Genomic DNA, 20,258 nt, shown 5'->3' with positions numbered 1-20,258 from the left:
TCGGAGGAACGTAATTTACATTGAAAATTGATTCGTACCCTTCTACAATCTTCTGCTCACTCTATCCAAGAAAAAGGTCTCGCTCGAATGTTATCTCTGAATCATGCGATGCAATTCTTCTCACATTGCAGATCTGATATGGCGACACCGCATACATAGCATACATAAGTATTGCGCGTCACCGGATACGCGCGTCGCGAGTGGCAGTTTATTGTTATCGGCTTACAGACTCATCTACCATCTCCATATCGGTGTATGCTTGAGAGGAAGGAGGAACATCATTCCTGTTGATTGCTGCATAGCAACGGAGTAGAGATAGATAACTTCTTGAGCTGACTAGCTACCGCTGGTCTTCTGCAGCAAGCGAGCGATGGTGCCAGTAAGTTGCTTAGGAAGCAGGCAAGAGAGCCGCTAATGAAGACCAATGAACGATGTGTCGCGGACTCGCGGGAATGCTCACCTGCCCTTCCTCCGGGGTCAGATTACGACGGGAGTCGTTTCACTGGGATATCCAGCTTCGGACCCTTGCCGACTCCGAACACCTCGCCGTCACGGCTGGTCATTACGATGTCCATCACTCCATCGGCAGCCGGGCGGATGCAGTTACGATCGAAGAGTAGGCCCACCCCGTCATGCTGTACCCATTATGGATTGTTGACCTCGCCTGATGTCATGCCAGACAGTCGATGTTGAGTACGGCACCAGCAGCTACTGCGTACTTTTGATGTTGTAGTAGCAACAACCAGCAGCAGTACGCCCGATTAGACAGCCTATCCCTGCCTTCCGATAATATAACAAGCAGAGATGCGACACACCCGGGCGAACCATTCCGAAAGGACTGGTTCACGCACCATGCAATGCAAGTCTCACGTTGCACGCAACCCGCCAATGTTTTCCCTCGGGGCCGCTCCGATTCGTTGTGTATCACTCTGGGCACCAACCACCCACCTTATAACCTGATGTCCATAAACGTCGGATATGGTTGGTGTCCGACTGTCCGCGACCTGTTGGCTCGACTTCTGAGTGCTTTCGAGTTGCCGTCGCCGATGTGAATGACGCTTGCGTTAATGCCTCCGTACGGATAACAGCTTCGGGAACGGATAGCCCGGCAAGCAACCAAGCGAACCATCCATGCCAGAAGCCGGCGCAAACCGGTTCTCGTCAAAAATGGCGCCAGTTTCAAGCCCGACTACTCACCCTCTTTATGCGCAGACATCCGTCCGTTGTCCGGCTGGCGGCCTCCTAAACTTGCGGAAACAGGAAAGTTCATGGCATTTCCCGTCCGTCTTCCGTTGTTTACCGTGACTGCTGTGCGCTCCCTGCCCGTGTTGGGCCTGGAGTGCCTCATTTGAGATAGACGCCCGGCATCATGTGGCATGCCGGTGAATGTTGTTCTGCTTCTGTAACCTACCTCGTGAGCTCGGCACTGCTGTTTCCCTGCAAATGAGGGACTCGGTGCGCCGGCCGACTGGCTGCTCGGCATCCAGGAGGATTTCAGAGCCGTCTCACCCTCCAGTCCGTTCTCTTAATTCCCTCATCGGCTTCGGCATGCCGCGGGTGCAAGACATGCAAGACATGGCCGGTTTAATACCGGTTCCCACTCCTCCATCCACATAAGGCGTGACTCGGTTCGGCAGGTGTGCCGTGTTTCTTCGGCCCGAAAGCGTCATTTCGACAATTCAATTGGTTACCAGGCCGCTGGACAGGCCGTTGAGGGAGAACGGCCCACCCGTCATGCACCGTCGATGGAGGCCTCATCCCGTAGGGCATTCGTGATAAGGGTACCGTAACCACAGATGCTGCAGCTGTGGTCAGAAGCCCTTTCGTTATGCCCGTCATCGCGGTGAGTTGCATCAAACCTCTTAGAGTTCTCTCGTATGTGAGATCTCCCAAGGCCAAGACGAAAGCACAGGGTTGGGCATCTGTGCATATTGTCACCTGTCCTGCAACCGAGGTAGTCGCTGCCTGTCCTCGTCTCGGATGCGATTCCCCTCCGCGTTCCCGCCGCTCTCATCGTCAAGGGCCCTGTGTCGGCAAAAGCAGGTTAAGTCCGACACCTTCACCGGTGCAAACTGCGACTTCTTGGCTTCCGGAACAATGGGAGCCAGCCGTTCATATGCTTGGGTGCACCCTCACCGGGCGGCACTCGTTTGAATTCCACCGCGAGACGGAGACCAAAAATTTGAAGGAGCGGACGCTGACAGCAGAACCAACTCTCCTGCGATATGCACACTGCTCATCGTGCCGAACCAACCCGGGGCACGACCTAGACAACCAGGGTGGCTGCATTTCGCAAGGCACAGGTGGGTGGAAGGTGAATGTTCGGCAGGAAACACGAGCCGACTGAGAACTTGACACAACGCCCCCAGACGAGCTCATGGCCACTGCTGCAGCTGATTCGTGACCCGAACACAGAGTTGAGAGGTAGTATAGAAAGGGCCTCATAACTGACTGCAGTGGTAGAAGTCCTCGTAACACGAAGTGAGATTGCGCCCACACGCCGATCCGTTCCATGAGGGTAACGCGGGCGACAGGATGCGCAATGCGGTCACGCCGAGTCCTCTGGCAATTTTCGATGGCCATGCCCTTGCGACTCGTGAGCACACGGACTGCTTGAGGCCATGGAGGGTCTAGGGTACCTGTAGGGGAAGACGGGTGGGCATCCGCGAGTGCATAATGGCGGGAAATATCGCTGATAAGGACCTCGCTCAAGAGCTGTCAGATGTTGCCAAAGAACGCGTCAGCGGGTCCGGCTCTAAAGAACCGAACCTGCAAGGTATCGAGACAAACGGTGGTGCCCAGGTACTGTGATATTCGGGACTCAACCGGGGATAAGCTGCGTGACCAGCTGCATGAATGGGGCGTAGCTGACATGCGCGCAATCCTCCCCGTAGCCTTGCACTGGGAACCAAACGAGTTTGTCATGGGCATTCACACCGCAATACACCGGTAGGTCGAGGTACGAGATCGTCGGAAAGGGAGGACTGACCGAGGAATGCTCCCGACGGTCCGTGCCCCTGGCTTTACATCCCGACGAAAAAGGTGAGAACCCGCAGCGCGGACCCGATGCAACTCAGAGTACGGTAGGCAGGAAAAATCCAGGACAAAACACGGGAATGAAGCTGACAGGTTAGTTTCTAATAGCTTCCTTCACAATGCGACGGGACACCGTGCTCCCCCAGACTAGGAGCAGCCAAGAGAGCTCCCGGGGCAATTTACCGAATTGTCCAACGCAGGTTCTTTCTCGGGCGAGAGCAGGGGTCTGGCGTGGGATCCAAGGCCCTGGGGGCCGAGATCGGGATGCCGATCTGGTTCTGGGTTCCGAGGCTCTTTCCAAGAGTGTTCCGAAAAGGGGCTTTCGGCACGTTGCCGGTAAGACAACATTGATGACAACTCGAGCCGTTTGAAGGCGGGAAACCGCAGGGCGCTTGTCGCACGTGGCACCGGCTACCCGTCCACATGGCTTTTGCAGGTCCTATTTTGAAAGTCGCTCAGGCGGGGAACATGCTTCCTGGCTTCTAGGGCCGCATTGTTCGCCTAGCGCCAACTGGCTGTCACGAGGCGCTGACATGCTAGTCGGCAGTGCAAGGACCGCAACGAATCATGTTAACAGCCGGCGATCCACTGCGCGCTTGGTTTGAAGCACACATTAGGGTCAGAGCAATCGCCCGTCTAGTGTAGGATGGTTGATGACGGGGGATGACGGGGGTGAGCAGAGGTGAGCCCCGCTTGGATTATACGGTCTGTGTTAGTCTGGGACGACAAGCTCAGGGGAGCGATCCGGTGTTCCGCATTGGGTCTCCGTTAGTCCTCGCCGGCAGGGGTCGGTGGTTGTACCATGGTTCTGGTATATAAGCAGGCATAGTCTGCTTCCTCATCGCGCTTTCTTCCTAGACATGTCAGTTTGGCCCTAGCCATTCCCTCATTTCACATTATCAACATGGTCCTGAGACAGCTTAATCCGCCACCCAAAGGGAACAGGGCCGACGGGGCGACCAAGTCGGCCGTGCTCCATAGGCACCTAGGGACCGAGTTCCTCCCTTTGTCCAAAGGCGAGGGCAGCTACATGGTGCTTGAGGACGGCCGAAAGATTTTTGACGCCTCGGGAGGTGCCGCAGTTGGCTGTATCGGCTGGGGCAACGAGAGAGTCGCCCGGGCTATCATGGCGCAGGTGATGGCCATTCCATATTGTTCAACCATATTCTACACAACCAGCGTACAGGAGGAGCTCTGCCGTTACTTGGTGGACTCAACCAATGGCGCCATGTCGCGTGCCTATATCGTCAACTCGGGTCAGTCTTGCCTACATGACGAGCCCTGTGCCCTGTCCATTGCTGACCCTCAGAAGGCTCCGAGGCGATGGAGGCGGCCGTCAAGCTTGCTAGGCAGTACTTCCTCGAACTCAACCCGCCACAGCCGAGGAGGACACGCTTCATTTCCCGGAGGCAGTCATACCACGGAACGACCCTCGGCGCGCTGGCGGTTGGCGGTCACGAGTACCGGCGGGCAAAATTCGAACCCATGTTGATGAAGAACGTATCCAGAGTGTCCCCATGCAACGAATTCCGTGGCAGGCATCCCCGCGAGACGAACGAGGATTACGTTGCCCGGCTGGCCAAGGAGCTGGATGACGAGTTCCAAGCGCTAGGGCCAGAAACAGTCTGCGCTTTCGTGGCTGAGCCTGTCGTGGGCGCTGTATGTGCCCCTACTGCGCTGTTGATTCGCTTCACCACTGACCAGCAGCACATAGGCGCTGGGATGCGTGCCCTCGGTCCCCGGTTACTTCAAGGCGATGCAAGCTGTCTGCCAGAAGTACGGCGCTCTTCTCATCCTAGACGAGGTCATGTGCGGGATGGGCCGGACGGGGACGTTGCATGCATGGGAACAAGAGGGCGTCGTTCCCGATATTCAAACCATAGGTAAGACCCTCGCGGGCGGTTATCAACCGGTCGCCGGCGTGCTGGTGAATCGGCACGTTGTAGATGTGATAGAAAGGGGCACCTCGTAAGTAGCATCAACCCGAAGCAGGCAAGAGACTATGAACAATCTGTGAGTAACACGGTCAATGCACAGATCTTTCGTCCATGGCCACACATATCAGGGCCACCCGGCAGGGTGTGCGGCAGCTCTCGAAGTGCAGCGGATCATTCGAGACGACAATCTCTTGAGCAATGTCCGGAAGATGGGCGCGCTGCTCTCGAGACGGCTGCAAGAACGTCTCGGCAACCACCCTAACGTGGGCAATATCCGCGGCCGTGGGCTTTTCTGGGGCATCGAGTTTGTTGCAGAGAAGAAGAGGTCGATTCCCTTCCCAGAGGAGGCTCACGTGGCCATGGGCATCAGCGAACGGGGCCTGGCAAAGGAGTATGGCATCAATGTGTACCCCGGCGCCGGCTCGGCGGACGGGATCCGGGGCGACCACATCATCATCTCGCCTCCCTTCAACGTGCGCGCCGGGGACATCGAGTGGATCGTCAATACGGTTGGCCGCCTTATCGACGATTATTTCGCGTCCTCAACAGACCGATGAGTGGGCGGCGAAGATGGTAATGGAACGAAAGAAACGAGAAAGGAAAAAAAGGGTAAAACGTTCAGGTGATCGAAAAACTCTGTTATGTAACATTATGGTCCAGTCAATTGTATGCTCGCTGCGAGACTGAGCGATATGCCTGCAAGTGGTTACAGAAGCTCAAGAGAGGTTCTCGAACTCAATGGAGTGGAGAGACATGCAACCGGAGTGGGCAGAGAATATTAGATTAATGTTGAGAACAAGGGTTAGGGTCTTAACCGTTAGCTACGGAGTATTTTGCGGGCCATTACTGTACCAGCCTACCAGGAACGATGAGTTGCCTTACATCTCGTCAGTTCCAAAATCACACAGACAAGGAGATCAGATCTTAGAGAAACACCACAACTTACAATCGCGAGGGTCTCCCAGTTTGATCACGGTAGTCTGCTCTATGCTACTTCTGTCCTGTGTAGACATACACTAACTGACTACACTAGGTAGTGATACTAACCGGTATGTAACGTTACTGTACTGTATTGTACGAGTACATACAATAAGATAATTACAGTACGTTAGTTGTCGGGAGATCCCCGACCCACTAACTCCACCCCCAACAAGCCGCCAGAGAGTGGCATCAGTTCCAGTTGGGAACCAAGAATTGCGGTACCTGCATCAAACATCTCAGCGACTCGCAGCTCAACGCCTTCGCAACCGTGGCGGGGGCAACCATGGCTGTCGGCGTTATCAATAGCCGGCATACCGCCGACGAAGAGGCCCGGGCCGAGGTCGACGTGCTCAATTCACGGCTTGAGAAGACGGCGCAATTGACAAAGAAGATCCAGGCTTGCCTAGGGAGACTCGACGCTACGGGCAAGAGTGTTCGCGATGTGGCAGGCCCGCTCAACGGAGAGACGAAGAAGCTCCAAATTCTCAATAACAGTAGGCGACTTGTTGCTGCGTTTTTCTCCCAGTAGAGACTAACTGCGCGTCGTGCACCCCGCTTCAAGACATCGATGCAGTCCTCGCCGCCATCGAGCGCCTGCGCCAACCAGCAGACAGCAAGAATGATGAAGAACAGATCATCCGTATGGGCCCGGACAAGGCCGGCCTCCCCAACTACCTGGCGTCCATCAAGCGCCTGAACAAGGCGCTCAATGACATGAAGGCGTCGAACCTCCGGTCCACGCAGCAGACTGTATCGGAGCTTCAGAAACTTGTAAAACTCGGCCACACACAGCTGGAGAACTCGTTCGACAGACTCCTACGCGCCGAGACCCCTCGCGCGCTTGAGCCTTTGCACTTCATCACAAAGAACAAGCCGTTCCCGGTGCTGTCGCAAGACAAGTTTGCCAGACTGGGCCTGATGAACTCGTACGTTGCCGCGCTGCATCGCCAGAGCGGCGGCGCCGCACCCCAGGAGTCGCCAATCGCAAAGATATACATTGAAATCCGATCACAGTATCTCTCGTCGGCGCTGGTCAACCTGGCCACGGCGAGCACCAGCACCGCCAAGAAGAAGAACCCAGATGCCATCTACCGACCAGGGACGAGCGGGATAGGGACGTATGCGCAGGCCATGGAGGGTCTGTTTGTCGCCGAGTACGAGAACATCTGCAACATATTTACGAGGGAAGACTGGGGCCCCGTCTTCGAGGCAACGTGTCAGCCCTCGCTGGTTGAGCTCGGGAGAACGCTGCGGGAACTGAACGGGCACATCAAGGCGCATCTGAACACCGACTGCTACTTGGCCTATGAGATTGTCGAGATCATTTCCGAGCTGTCGAGCAACCTGGAACGGCGGACAGGGGAGCTCAAGAGTTCCCTCGCAGCATCCCTAAAACCGGTCCGCGAGACTGCCAAATTCTCGCTGCCGGAGCTGCTCGAAGACACCAGGAAGCGGGCCAACGGACTGCAATCACTCCCGCTGGACGGTGCGCCGGTGCCTCTGGTTTCCGAGACGATGCAGCGGCTCCGAACCATGGTGGATTTCCTCCGGCCCATCTCAAGCATCATGATATCCCTCGGCGACGGCGGCTGGAAGTCGGGTGCATCGAGGGGAGGCGGAAGCGACGCCGTCCCGAGCCTCGCGTCGTTTGACGTGGGCGCCGACGGCAAGGAAATATTTGCGCACTACTGCACCGACACGATCGAGGCGCTCATGATGGCTCTGGACGGGCGCGCAAGGCTCCTGCTGCAAAAGAAGCCCGTCATGGGCGTGTTCCTGGCCAACAGCATCACCATCATCGAGCGCATGATCCAAACCTCCGAACTCGCTCCCCTCCTCGAATCACGGCTGGGGGTCATCGACGCGTGGCGCAAAAAGGCGACGAGCCTGTACACGGAAACCTGCAAGGACGTCAGCGTGCACCTGTTTGACGTGATCCACACGAGCCGGGGACCCGGCGGCGGCGGCGGGCGGCCGACGTCCGGGCAGGGGCTGGTAGACTCGGCGTCGATCCTGCGCGGGCTCAGCTCCAAGGACAAGGAGAACATCAAGAACAAGTTCCAGGCCTTCAACGCCAGCTTCGACGACATGGTCGCGCGGCATAAGGCGTACAGCATGGAGCGCGAGGTCCGCCAGCTGTTTGCCAAGGACATGCAGAACATGATTGAGCCGCTCTATAACCGCTTCTGGGACCGCTACCACGAGGTCGACAAGGGCAAGGGCAAGTACGTCAAGTACGACAAGTCGTCCATTGCTGCTGTCTTCTTGACCTTGTACTAGAGCTTGTTGGTCCGCGGTCGTCGCCGCCGCCGCGGCTGTTGCTGCTACTGCTATGAGCTACTTGCTGTAGTGTCTCCCGTGCCCAGATTTGCAGCACGCAGCTCCTGCACTCTTTCCTTTGTCCCACAGACGGAAATGACTGGATCACATCACACTGTTTTCTCTCCCATCTAAACCTTCCCAGACCCAAGTGGGTTCTGGGGGTCAAGGGGATAAACAAACCCCCATACGATGGATGGGTGGGGGGAAAGTCAAAATGTCAGACCACTCTTGCGTCGAGCCTCCTACTACTGCTACACTACACTATACTGGCTGTCGGGCTGGGATTCTAGTGCAGACTCGGGATCCAGTGGATGTTCAGTGCTGGAAATGATGTTGATCAGTCCCGGTTTGTGTCATTCAGAAAGTGCAGTGGGAGGAGGCTGGTTGTAGCGTGAGGAGGATGGGGTTATGATGATGGGCATGTAAGGTGCTATCCTTGTTTCGTCGACGGTGTACGAGTACAGTACATCTTTTTTTTGGTGGGGCATTTGTGGTTGAGGTTGGGGATGTTCTCTGTCGGTCTGTCTGTTTGATCATCCTGTTTCCTGTACCTCATTTGTTTTGTTTTCGGTCAGCGTGCATGATCTTCTGGGGAGTTTACGCATTTGGGAACGGGGCTGGCTTTTAACCATGGCGCGATACCACTTACTTTGGGAAGTCGGGAGCGGCGTTCTGTATGCATGGGATGTTATGAGGAATATCATGAAAGCCAGCTGCTGGCCGTGTCCATCCATGCCTGCATGATCTGTCTCTATCATGGAATGACTGCAGGACGGCTTAGGTTTTGTGATAGACCTTTTCCCTCTCCCTCCCTGTCGTGCTGTGTTGGCGACTGCGACTGGGTTCCATATCACGTTCTACCCCCCTGGCTGATTGGCAGACCGAGCATCGTCGTCCATGTCGTCGTCGGGTATTTCGCGGGTATAGCCACCATAGCGGATCCAGAAAGGGTCATCTTTTCCGAGTCGGATAGCTGCTGTGGAGGGGAGAAATAGACGGTAGACTCAATGGTACTGCACCCAACCACTTACATGGATGGAATGCTTCTTGCACCGCCCTTCCCTTCATGCTGCGTTGAAGTATTGACAGCGCTGGGGTTCCACGACAGCACATGCTGACCTGACAGGAAGGGCTGACCGCGTCTCTTATCGGATTGGTTTGGTACCTTTTCTTGTGTCTTTTGCTCACCCTCATCGCCGAAGTTTCCGAACGGTCCGTTCCTTTGGTACCGAGCCCTCATGTCTCTGTCTCGTGCCACCCCTCCCTCGAGCAACCTCCCCTTGTCTCTCTGGCCCATCACGGAGGTTTGATATGGGACTATCATGATGGATTTGGAATAGCATATCCAGCTGCATAGTAGTGGGCGCGAGTGGGCGTGTAGATATGTATTGTATTTTGTATTTACACTTCAGGGGTTGTCTGTCGCCGGTCTCCCACCTCCGCTCTTTGCTGACCGTCGTGGGCTAAGCTGAACTGGCTTAAAGGCATAACTAATAACCAAGATGTATTATTCCCCTTTGCGAAGCTGTGCATGGCGCACATGCATCATCATGTAAGAGCACAGGCAATGCAATGTATGTATGCAGTGCAGCGTGGTGTAGTCGAGGTTCCTGTGTGTTACGCAGACATGGGGGAGGGTCATATCGAATGGGGCGTGCTTATGGCTGCATCGCATTAGGGATCGGAGACAGAGTCATTCTGAATGGACAGGTTAGAGCTGGGACCCCAAACTCGGCGAGGGGAATCACCAGGGGTACGGTGGACAGAGTGGTGGTTGTGTCGATCGGCCCAGTCACAGACTTGCTGTGGTTGATGGAGGCTACGCCGCTAGAATGCCGGCCAAGGGGTAGTTGGTGTGTGCATACGAAGTACATACAGATACTACTTCGTACCTACCTATTCTACGCCGTGTCCATCCATATCCGCCAGGGGCCTTGTCTAGAGGCACGTAAACACGACATCGCGTAACACAATAGCGACAGCTTTATTGCTTCCTTCCTGCTCGATTCCTTCATCAAGGTGCCCTTGGCAGCTTTGTTGTGGAAGCAGTCAGTGTATGCACTCGGCCCGGCGGTTGCTGGGCGGATCACTTCAACCACGCAGCTTGCCTTCCGTTGATGCCGCAGTCGCTGCCGGGCGGCCGCCCTTTTATTACGTGCCCTATCTTACATACTCAGAGTACCGTGCCTTGAAATTAGTATCTTGGTGAGCCTTAGCTTGTAGTACTACCCCTTCTGCAAAGTGAGTGTCGTTTGCAGAGAAACCCAAGACAGAAAGCGCACGGGCAGAAAGCGCATCGATGCAGGATGCATGACAGGGGTAACTGCGGACGTGTACCGAGTATGGCAGTGTAGTTATAGTGCATATACTCCGTAAATACCATACCAATACATATCGGTGGCTGACAAAGGGGGCAGGGGTATTATTGACACGGCCGCCGCAAGAGCTCACCGTGGCCCGCGGCCTCGATCTGGGAAGCCTATTTGGATATCATCATGCAAGATACCCTCTTTGGCTTGGGTGTACAAACGATGTGCGAGCAGTGAGAGTGCGCATGAGAGCCTGCGAAAGAGAAGTCCAATCAATTCCTATTCCGAAAGCGCCTTGCTGGTGATGGTATCTGCATGAAGTGTAAATCCAGGGCTGCCGCCGTTGCCTTACGCCCATGCTAATAAAACGCCTTGATAATCTTCGAGATGCCCACCCAAACCCCTGCAACGAAACAACACCGAGAAATCAGACCATGCCACGCCCAAGATAGCCTCCAAGAAACAAGCCACTAGCCCAACCTTGCTCGATGAATTCAAAGTGCCACAGCCAAGTGACACAGTGTTGAAAGGAATGACAGAGATACCAAGCCGAAAGTCGGTCGGGCACTGGATCTGTAGCGACGCTCGCTGCACGAGGCTTTGGCTTTTGGGCGTATGAATGGCCTTCCGTCGTACTTGACGGAAGTTCCCGCCAGCCACTGAGTTCCTCGCCGCATCAATGCATCAGTCCACCGTGCAGGCCACCGTCAGCCTTGCGTCGCCGGGTAGCTGCTACCCAGACGGAAGGAACGCCGATCGTTTGGTCCTCCCACGAGCCAGGAGAAGCGTGAACAAAACGTTTCATCAACCGCCGATCCAGGTAGTCTCCGTTTGCTGAACAGAATAAAGCTGAATTGTCCGATGCGTATCGTGTTTCCAGTTTTCGCAGGGAAGAGAGACGAGGGTCTGAGTATCCCACAAGATGAACCAAAGGCGGATGAACCGATTGAGGACGATGCCTCAAGGGCAAACTAGGGGTCCAAGGTACAGGGGACGAGGAGTGAGGACGATGTAACGCCACTGATCGGCTATCTCCCAAACATGTTCTTTGTAGACCGGCGAGCGGAATACGTAGCAGGTGCGGGAGAAGGCCTGCATACTGCGTACTGTAGTGCGATATGTTAAGCACAGGAGGGCGGCGTCCCATGCAGCTCGCCCAATTGGGCGCCGCCGGCCTGCCTGTGCTGCAGGAGCATGCCTTGCCGCCTTCAATACGGGCAGCGGGCGCAATGTGCGTTGCCAGGGCAGTAGTCGTGGGTACCAAAGTCAACGGCTTTGCAGCAGAAAGAGCAGCACTCGTCGACGAGTTCCTCGTACTCCTTGACGGCCATGTTGATTGATTTGTCTTAGATGGTGGGTGGAAGAGTGAGGGTGGTGAGGGCCGAGGATGACTAAGTGGTCTCTTGATAGGATTCGAAGCACGGAGGACAATAGTCTTTCTTAGGAGGGATCTGTATGTATGGTACTGATGAGAACAGTTGCAGGGCTTGAGCCAGAGTTGAGACAGGAGATGGAGAGACGAGTTCACTTGAGCAGACTGAATAGAGAGGTGAAGAGGGTGGCTCAGGGGCTTTAAGTATTTTGGTGTTCAAGGCGCAGGTCCTGTGAATATCCAACTCCCTAAAACGGGTAATCGAGTGACAAGCAAGAGAAGGGATAGAGGACGGTGGGGGTTGGCGACGGATCTTGGGAGTCAGGCAACAGGGAGTCAGGGACGGGGAGAGAAGCCTCATGAGGGTACCTCCGTACCTTCGTCCGCCTTGCTCTCCTTTGTTCCATGTAACTGGGACATGCCCACCAAGGTACCTGCCAAATCATGAACTTGAGCCCATGCGTCCTGCACCGAGAGGCTTTCGGGTTTGGACGGATGGGGCACCACAAAGACGCACGTCAGAGAGCCGAGATGAAGGGTGCCAGCGGGGAGCCAGAAAACAAATAAAAATAAAACAGAGATTTTTTAGGGAGAGAGAAAAAAAAAGTTTCCAATGAGAGTTGCGATTTCACGCAGGTCGTGTCTCCTCGCCAAGACCACGTAATCCCAGCAGCACACAGCCCGCCAAGCCGAGAAAGGAGAGCTGATGAAGGGAACAAGCACGGAGAAGGAACGAGAGGAAAGAAGACAAGGGGTTGGCCGATCCGGAGAGCGGATGGCTCGAATGCGGCGGTGTGGCACGATTCTCCGGGGACAGGGTCACGAGGCAGGGCAGATGGGATAATTTGGCCTCTTCAATTTGTCGACCGCCAGTGACGACTGACGACCGTCCCCTCTTTTTTAGCGACTTTGGACCCCCCTCCGGCCCTGTCACATCCGGAAAGAGCCCTGGTGAGCGGCTGCCCTAACGTTCCGACGGAAACGAGGCCGTGGACTGTTCAAGCCATGATATCACTTGTCAACCGTTTTGTGCAATCAGATTCCAAGGACAAAGGGGCCTGGAGATGCTTCGTTTCGGGGGACGTGCCAAGCTCGGGAGGTTGAAAGCAGGGACTCTGATGATCTCTCGGGGTTAGCGCTAACGCTTGCTGGCCTCACTGTCTCGGTGCCCGAGCCAAGGGCCCAAGGTGTTAGACGGCAGAAGATGGCCTCCGCATAAGGCCCGGGATGCAGCAATGTTGTGAGGCTGATGATAACTAGACGACAGTCTGGGGAGGACATATTCAAATTTAGGTGGCTGCAGTATACCTGGCCTGCTTGAACGCAGCGGGCTGGATTGGGAAGTCAGACGAATCGATCGACTCGCTCAATGCTTGCTGACTGCGTACATACATCCTGCAAGTCTTGAATTGTACGATTACACATGAGGTAGGCGAGCATGTATGCACAGCGCCTACCGAGCATCGCCTAGTCAGCGAGATCAGCCGGCTCAGCTCACCGAGGCATCATGGGCATGGCAGGTCTGCCGGGTAGGTCGGCATCCGTGCAATGTGTGAAATGGTGCCATCACAAATGGTTTGCGAAGCACACCGCTCTTGCCTTGTAGAAAAAGGCATCCAGAAAGTGATTTTGAGGTGCCCAAGAGATAGGGTGGGGTTTTGAATTACATCGATCTCCACGGTATATTACCCTTGAACTAAGATTATTACAGTCATGATACGTAAATACAGTACAGGGAACGTACTGGCAGGTCCTGTACTCCGTACGACAACGGCGGTTAACTTAAGGGAGAACTTAGACGGGGGCTTGCCTCCTTCTTTACAGAAACGGTATTACGAAACGAACCTATGATGTTGTACTGTAGACCATCTTGACTTAAGACGGCATCCAACGCAAGACCGCTCTGCTACAATATTGATGTGCCGGAAGGAGTACGGATACCTATGTTACAAATTTACACTACCCAAACGCTATCTTACCATACTTGTAAGGATCTCAGTGTGTGTTCCCTCAACATAGCTCCGTACAAGACTGGACAATGAGATACCTACTCCTGTTACGGGACATCCTGGAAGCGTCGGATTGAGGGTCCCTGGCCTCACCCAGCGTACGTGCACGTATTGTGGTCGCACCAGCGCCAACTTGGGAGTGTTTCCGTTGGCTACCCCAGGGTCTGCCCTGTGCCGTGACGTCTTCGTGTTGTCTCCCCATGCCCAGCTCTGGGGTTCCCATGAGCCAGCGGCGTGCCCAATAACGGGACCCGCCAAGAAGGTCGCCGAGATCCTGCCTCAAGCCGCAGGTTTACGTATCAAGGGACCTCAATCCGAAGCGCTTGCTTCCAACAATCCGAGGACAAGTCAAACGTCATCCTTCCCGACACATTGCGTTGTCAAGAGGGCTGAGCCCGGATAGCTGCGTGCTACGCCGGGCGCTATCATCGCCGAGGACTTGTGCAGACTGTTTACTGTAGCACGTCGCTACCGCACCTTACGTTAACTGGCATCGTGACGGATCGGGCTCGCAATAGTCTCAGCCAGGGTCCGGAAGAGCGAAAACGGCAAACTGAAGCTGCATGCGGCCTTTGTTCCTCGGCAAAAGACTGCAGTGGTATCATCTCGTGTAGCGTGGGGGACGAGGTCTGTTTTGCTCTTCATGTCGCCATCGTCACTATCGTCGCTTGCTTTCCCGCGTCGTAGCGAAAGGACGCCGCCAAATTTGGGGGGAATGCACTCCACGATAACGGCTCTGCCGGATTGCCCACTTCGGCCCGTGCTCCATTGGTTGGTGCCCCTCGTTTCTCCCTCGGTGCGAGTCATATTAGTGTCCTGCAGGGTACACATTGTCGATATGCTCAAGATCCTTTGTGACCAACAAGGAGACAAATCTGCCGGTCAAGCTGGGAATTGGTTGGAGGATCTTCGCTGATTGAAGGGTCGGAGTGTGGATGTCGGCAGCGTTGCTCCGTGGCCCGTGTCAGAGAAGAACATTTCCAGAAGATCCGACTTTGATCCAATCAGAAACGGTACTGTCGTACGAGAGATGCTTCCCGCTGGCCGCGCCTTCGGGAGCCCGTTGATCCACCGATCTTTAGTTGGCATAGCCTGCCAGCGTATGTACTGCATGAACATACAGGTCAATACTTGTTTGTTTGTTAGCGCGGTACTCCGCCCCACTAATCTTTCCTTCTCTGCAGGTGGTATGGCTGCACCGCCGTTGTATCCAACAAAAAACGCTAGATTCGACCCACCTCTCCTCGAATTCGAGGTCTCTCAGAGGTCTCTCTCCCCAAGCCAAGAGTTATCAATGAGAAACCTTCCATTCAACTTCAATGCAAGTTGGAACCTAGCTTCAACAACTTCAAGGTGCCAAAGGAGTCATTAATCGAAGAGATTATAAGTCGAAATCGATGCCGTTCAGTTCGACCTATCCAAAGTACCACGCTAACGAACAAACAAGGGTTGTCCTGTATAAAGGGTTCAGGTACTGTCCAGATGTTCCAGGTTCTGTTAAGAGGGGTAGTCGAGAGGAGGATTTTTACATACAAAAATTTTGCCAACACTAACAGCGGTACAAGCGCTGAACGCGGCTGGAGGAAAGGGCGCGACTTCCTGGTTTACCGCAAATACTTGGTGAAGAAAAAAATACGCTAGACCTATTACCGCTAGCGAGATCTGGATCCCCCGCGACTACTCGCTGGAGCTCCCGTTGAGCTCTCCTTGGCTCTCAGAAAAAAACTCGAGACGCGGATCAAAAGTGGGTATGTGCGTACTTTGGTTGGTTGTCGTTGAACGGTTGTTAGAGAGCGATAGTGGAAGCGAGGCCTGGCGGCAGTAGCGTTGATCCTAGCGTATGTTTTTTTTTTTTTTTTTTTTTTCACCAAGTATATGCGGTACAATGTCCAACCTCCCGCTTGCCGAGTAGCTAATCATTCATCAAATGGGACGAAACCCTGGTTGATCAGACGAGTCCCGTGAACACATGCCTGGACGTGGGCGAAGCTATGCCGGTACCCGACGACCATGGGCTCAATCTGGGGCAATCCACGGGGTTAGCAATGAAGATCCTTGAGCCGGTCGAGACAAGAGGAGGCGGAAGCAGCTGAAGCTGAACCAAACCGATCATCATCTCGGCCAGGCGGGGCGCAACTGGGCAGTAGCAATCCCGATCCTTCACCTGCGTATGCCCAAACGGTGAGTCAGATGGGAGCCAGGCCGATGATGGTACGTTGATAGCCTTCCGACAACAGTCGCTGCGTGGGGGTCAGCCGGAAAGCTGCTGGCGATAGGCAGTGAGAGACATGGTGAAAAGTGATCGTCAAGTAGCACTGCTGAGGTCAGAAATTGTCATCAAAAATGTCTGAGCCCATTGTGAGCATCCGCCCATCCTGTGTTCCCTTGTTAGTTCTGTTGGCTTATGGCATCGCAGGTAAAACGGGGCTAGTCCGGCAAGCGAACCAAGACTCGTATCAGAATCCTACAGGTGTCCGTGGTGAACGTTATCCAACTTAAGTTTCCCAACCCAGGGAAGAAGCTTCTAACCACTCAAAGTTCACTATCAAGACAGCTTGACCTCAGTCAGTACAGGTCAGAAACCCCCAGCCAAGCCTCTCGAGGCCATGATATCAATCCGATGTCGCAGGTGCTCGGGTCCGGAATCTGGAGTGGACGGTAGTGAAGTGTAGGGTTGCGGCTTGCTCCACCCACGTGGTTGTGACAGCGAGACCGAGGGCGACCTGCGACTCTGATGCATCCTCTCCGCACGCCGCAAGGACTCTGCATTGGATCCCCAACCGCTGGGCGGTGAACGTCTTGTGCTGACTGGCCAGGGCAATCCTTGCGACGACCCAAGGGAATGGATGCGACATGCAGGCTGACAAGGAGCCTGCCTCTGCGATTCTGTACATTCGCTGACAGGATCCTCAGAGCTTCAAAGTCTGGGGATGGAGCAGAGGAGATGTGATGAAACTAGGTGCGTTATCCGCCACGTCACCCAGGAAAGGGAGAGAAGTTGAGTCCATCAGCAGCTTGATTCGGGAGGTTGTTGGCCTTTACAACACAAGTTTTATCCGTGAATAACCCTACGCAGCAGTGGCACATACGAAGGTAGTGTTCGGAAAATCAACAAGACAATAAGAAGAGTGAAAAGAAAATAGAAATGGAGGAGAAAGGAAGGGCAACGACATTCAACTCAGTTGATTGAGCGAGAAAGGCCTAGCATAACACTAAGGGCAGCCTTGATGACCCTAACCTGAACCCTCGATACCCGGAACCCAGTTTTATCCCCGGATTCCCTAAATTCTCCTGTCCAACAACTGTTCTGGGAAGAACGATTTTCCTCAATTCCAGGCCTAGCAACCTCTTGCCCGTGACAGCGGCCCCATGAGGCCCTTTTTTATGGTCTATTTTGCTTGAATCATGGAGACCACTCGGTGCTCTATTCTCCCTTTGTACTCCGGCCGTTTTGCCGTTCAAAATGGCCGGGCTTAGAAATGGTCGTTTCTTAACACATAATGGGCAAGAGGTACCTTAACTACTCAACCAGGGTTTGAAGAGTTAGGAACTTAGGATACGCATCTATCTTCCTTTCCTTCCCTTTCTCTTGATGTTCAGTCGGCGTCGATGTACAAATACAGCCTAGTAATTCTGACTGAATAACCACTCCCTCCAATCACTCCGCCTAACGCTTAACGACCCAAGATCTCTCTCAAGCAGTCGTTATCATGTCTCCTGCCGGGCCCTTCACGTTGGTCACTGTCAACACCGCTCCAGACCGGGCCAAGAGGTTGGTTGGCCGTGTTGTCGAAGACGTTAAGGAGAGATATACCATTATACATGCTGCCAACGCAGCGAGTAAGTGCCAACCACCGGTCTATGGGGAACCACGGAAGTTTTCTGTATATAGGGGATGTTTTAACTAACACAAATAACAATAGGCATAGAGGAAGTAAAGAGGACAGTGGAGGAAGCACGGCCAAATGTCCTTGTAAGTATGATTTCGATCGAGGACTGGACTGTTCTCTAATACAGAAGCAGTTCACAGCTTCTATGTGGACGCCCGAGGAGGCTCAACAAATAATTGCCATCGCCAAGGAGGTCATACCTGATCTAAAGACATTTTCGTTGCCACAGGGCTTGCAAGTAGAGAAGGGCCCGGATGCGGTAGTTGAGTACATCAAGGAGCATCTCCCCAGTATCCTAGACTAGAATGGCAGGCAGAATTTGGCATCGAAGCCAGGCAGAATTTGGGACTCTAATTAAGTCATGTCTTATCTTGAGCTCGGGGTGTATGATGAACATCAGAAGTGGGAATTAACAAAACAGACAGACTCCCAATTTGGATTCATTTCTCGTTTTGCATCACGTTGTACAAGCTCCCAATGTGCGGCAGAATCTCCACCACAAACTCATCCCCGTCGTGCAGGAACTCCTGCGGCTTCTTGGCGAAGCCGACCCCAGCCGGCGTGCCGGTGATAATGACGGTGCCCTTGGGCAGTGTAGTTCCCTGCGACAAGAAGCTTACGGTCTGGGCAACCGAGAAAATCAGGTCACTATTGATTGATACAGCGAGTCAGCACCACCATTCAGCACGGGGTTAAGGGGGTAAGGGGGGTTGTAGATCTCACGTCAACGGGCTCTCCTGCATCACCTTCCCATTCTTCAACCCTCTCATCTTGAGCTGGCCCACGTCCGGCACCAACTTCTTGGACACGAGGACGGGACCCAGCGGGCACGCCCCGTCAAACCCCTTTGAGTAGCACCACTGCGACTGGGCAAACTGCGACGCCCGGCTCGAGATGTCGTTGCTGGCCGTGTACCCGAGCACGTAGTCGAGGGCGTCCGCCTCGGACACGTTCTTGGCGTCTTTGCCGAGGACGACGGCCAGCTCCGACTCGTAGTCGGCCGAGTCACTGGCGATGGTGTGCTTGGGTATGATGGTCGGCGCTGGCCACGGGTCCGCGAGGCAGGTTGCAGGCTTGCTATATTCGGGCGGAGTCAGCAGGTTGGAAAGAAAGCAATATTGGGCTGCCCGGGCTGAGACTTACAGGAAGAGAGTCGGGATTTCCGGAATGGTCATTTTGGCCTCTTCTGCATGTCTCTTGTACTGCGGTGGGCGTTAGCAGTGCTATCGGGCGGTTAGAACGGTCTTGAAAAGGGGGATCTCACGTTCAGCCCTATACATCTGATGGTCCCAACCTCCTCCTGCGCTAGAGGGGAGAGAATTCGGTCGATGACAGCGGTTTCACCCGTCGGCGAGCCAGCGTCCAGCACCGACTTTCCGCTAAACACCTTGACCTGAACATCCTCGCCCTTGCGGACCGCAGCGCCGACGTCGACGGAGCTGTCAACTGGCTCGCCGATAAGAACACTGCTAGCGCCCTTGGGCACGAAGCGGACGATACCTGGCACGGCGAGGTTAGTACCAGTCACTACCGTATTCTTCAGCGAGATTTGGGGGAAGGCTGCTCACGATCGAACGACATTTTCAGGATTCTGGCGCTGCTTGTGCTGAATTGACGCAAGAATGGCATTCAGGTAGAAGGAAGGGCCTTGAACGGGACAACAGCACGCCAATTGATCAATGGACTTGTAGTCTGTGGCCGTCGGGACTTAAATAAGACTCCCGAGATCGCAGGTGACGTTTCTATCCCCTGCCTTTAAAGTTGCTGGCCAGCAATGTAGTAAATGTACCAGTTTGAGGACCACAGCGGCTGTGATTCGGACTACATCAGCCTAAGGGACCTCCTGTATGTCCACCTCTCGGCAGTACAGGACCTACCCGCGCTACTCGAATTGATTCGCCGTTGGTTTCACTTTGCTTCCAGCTTCGTGTGCCCTACCGCGGGAAAGTGCCGTGATAACGGGCCTTGAGCGGGCCTAATCGGAGCCCCCACATCCCCCGCAGAGGGGTAAGCCCTAGATCTGAGATCTCCCCGCAGCTGCCCCGCGCCAATCCAAGGGATCTCCGATGCCGGGACAATACTGAAGCACCCTCACCGCCTTCCACATTGGGCCCAGCACTCTACATCGAGCTCACCCGCCCTTTGGCGACAATGTTGTCGTGGTTGGTGGCTTGAGTTAGGTTGGGTCTTGAGAATGATGTCACGAAGGGCGCCTGAGCAGCTCGAGCATGTCTTCAAACTCAATACGCTATCCACGTCACTGTGACCGGAGTTGAATCGTGGTAGGCATCGATCGACGGGAGCTCAGGCGTAGAGATCTTGCAGTGGATGATTCGTTATGGATAAGTCGGTCGTGGTGGGAAACTTGCGGAAGTAATATTGATGGGGAATAAGGGGGTATG

The 20,258-nt window shown here is 54.5% G+C and overlaps 6 protein-coding genes across 6 annotated transcripts; 4 read left to right on the top strand and 2 right to left on the bottom strand.

The window, feature by feature from the left end:
- Positions 1–1,656: 1,656 nt before the first annotated feature.
- Positions 1,657–2,788, top strand: N656DRAFT_310464 (uncharacterized protein). The gene is made up of 3 exons (XM_064809197.1): positions 1,657–2,303; positions 2,467–2,655; positions 2,714–2,788. The coding sequence occupies exons 1-2, from the start codon at positions 1,829–1,831 to the stop codon at positions 2,514–2,516; spliced, it is 525 nt and encodes a 174-aa protein (XP_064667508.1). The 5' UTR covers positions 1,657–1,828; the 3' UTR covers positions 2,517–2,655; positions 2,714–2,788.
- N656DRAFT_791470 (PLP-dependent transferase) lies at positions 2,536–5,530 on the top strand (the record flags this gene model as incomplete). The annotated part of the gene is made up of 6 exons (XM_064816978.1): positions 2,536–2,628; positions 2,954–2,969; positions 3,975–4,292; positions 4,349–4,695; positions 4,751–5,004; positions 5,074–5,530. 6 exons carry the CDS (start codon positions 2,536–2,538, stop codon positions 5,528–5,530), a joined length of 1,485 nt encoding a protein of 494 aa, XP_064667507.1.
- A 707-nt stretch (positions 5,531–6,237) lies between these two features.
- On the top strand, positions 6,238–8,234 carry N656DRAFT_714929 (uncharacterized protein; the record flags this gene model as incomplete). Its single annotated transcript, XM_064812013.1, has 2 exons — positions 6,238–6,448; positions 6,517–8,234. 2 exons carry the CDS (start codon positions 6,238–6,240, stop codon positions 8,232–8,234), a joined length of 1,929 nt encoding a protein of 642 aa, XP_064667506.1.
- A 2,868-nt stretch (positions 8,235–11,102) lies between these two features.
- N656DRAFT_310166 (uncharacterized protein) lies at positions 11,103–12,697 on the bottom strand. The gene is made up of 2 exons (XM_064809196.1): positions 12,335–12,697; positions 11,103–12,050 (listed from the first exon to the last, which is right to left on the bottom strand). Exons 1-2 carry the CDS (start codon positions 12,401–12,403, stop codon positions 11,262–11,264), a joined length of 858 nt encoding a protein of 285 aa, XP_064667505.1. The 5' UTR covers positions 12,404–12,697; the 3' UTR covers positions 11,103–11,261.
- A 4,979-nt stretch (positions 12,698–17,676) lies between these two features.
- N656DRAFT_758472 (uncharacterized protein) lies at positions 17,677–18,609 on the top strand (the record flags this gene model as incomplete). Its single annotated transcript, XM_064813178.1, has 3 exons — positions 17,677–17,806; positions 17,890–17,939; positions 17,990–18,609. 3 exons carry the CDS (start codon positions 17,677–17,679, stop codon positions 18,158–18,160), a joined length of 351 nt encoding a protein of 116 aa, XP_064667504.1. The 3' UTR covers positions 18,161–18,609.
- Positions 18,056–19,761, bottom strand: N656DRAFT_782380 (uncharacterized protein). The gene is made up of 6 exons (XM_064815757.1): positions 19,734–19,761; positions 19,425–19,665; positions 19,121–19,356; positions 19,000–19,058; positions 18,580–18,933; positions 18,056–18,504 (listed from the first exon to the last, which is right to left on the bottom strand). Exons 2-6 carry the CDS (start codon positions 19,435–19,437, stop codon positions 18,297–18,299), a joined length of 870 nt encoding a protein of 289 aa, XP_064667503.1. The 5' UTR covers positions 19,438–19,665; positions 19,734–19,761; the 3' UTR covers positions 18,056–18,296.
- Positions 19,762–20,258: the final 497 nt, after the last annotated feature.

Source organism: Canariomyces notabilis, assembly GCF_033297395.1.
Source record: "Canariomyces notabilis strain CBS 508.74 unplaced genomic scaffold N656scaffold_22, whole genome shotgun sequence".
NCBI lineage: Eukaryota > Fungi > Ascomycota > Sordariomycetes > Sordariales > Chaetomiaceae > Canariomyces > Canariomyces notabilis.
The sequence above is the reverse complement of the archived record's forward strand: the minus strand, read 5'-3'. Positions and strand labels throughout refer to the sequence as shown.

Bases quoted from the DNA above. Each gene is read 5' to 3' on its own strand.
- N656DRAFT_310464 (XM_064809197.1), top strand. From the start codon at position 1,829: ATGCCCGTCATCGCGGTGAGTTGCATCAAACCTCTTAGAGTTCTCTCG. The intron at 2,304-2,466 runs GTGGGTGGAAGG...CAGTGGTAGAAG, and splicing joins CTGCATTTCGCAAGGCACAG to TCCTCGTAACACGAAGTGAG.
- N656DRAFT_782380 (XM_064815757.1), bottom strand. The intron at 19,059-19,120 runs GTGAGATCCCCC...CGCCCACCGCAG, and splicing joins TCAGATGTATAGGGCTGAAC to TACAAGAGACATGCAGAAGA. The intron at 18,934-18,999 runs GTAAGTCTCAGC...GCCCGAATATAG, and splicing joins GAAATCCCGACTCTCTTCCT to CAAGCCTGCAACCTGCCTCG.
- N656DRAFT_310166 (XM_064809196.1), bottom strand. From the start codon at position 12,403: ATGATTTGGCAGGTACCTTGGTGGGCATGTCCCAGTTACATGGAACAA. The intron at 12,051-12,334 runs GTACGGAGGTAC...TGTTCTCATCAG, and splicing joins GGAGAGCAAGGCGGACGAAG to TACCATACATACAGATCCCT.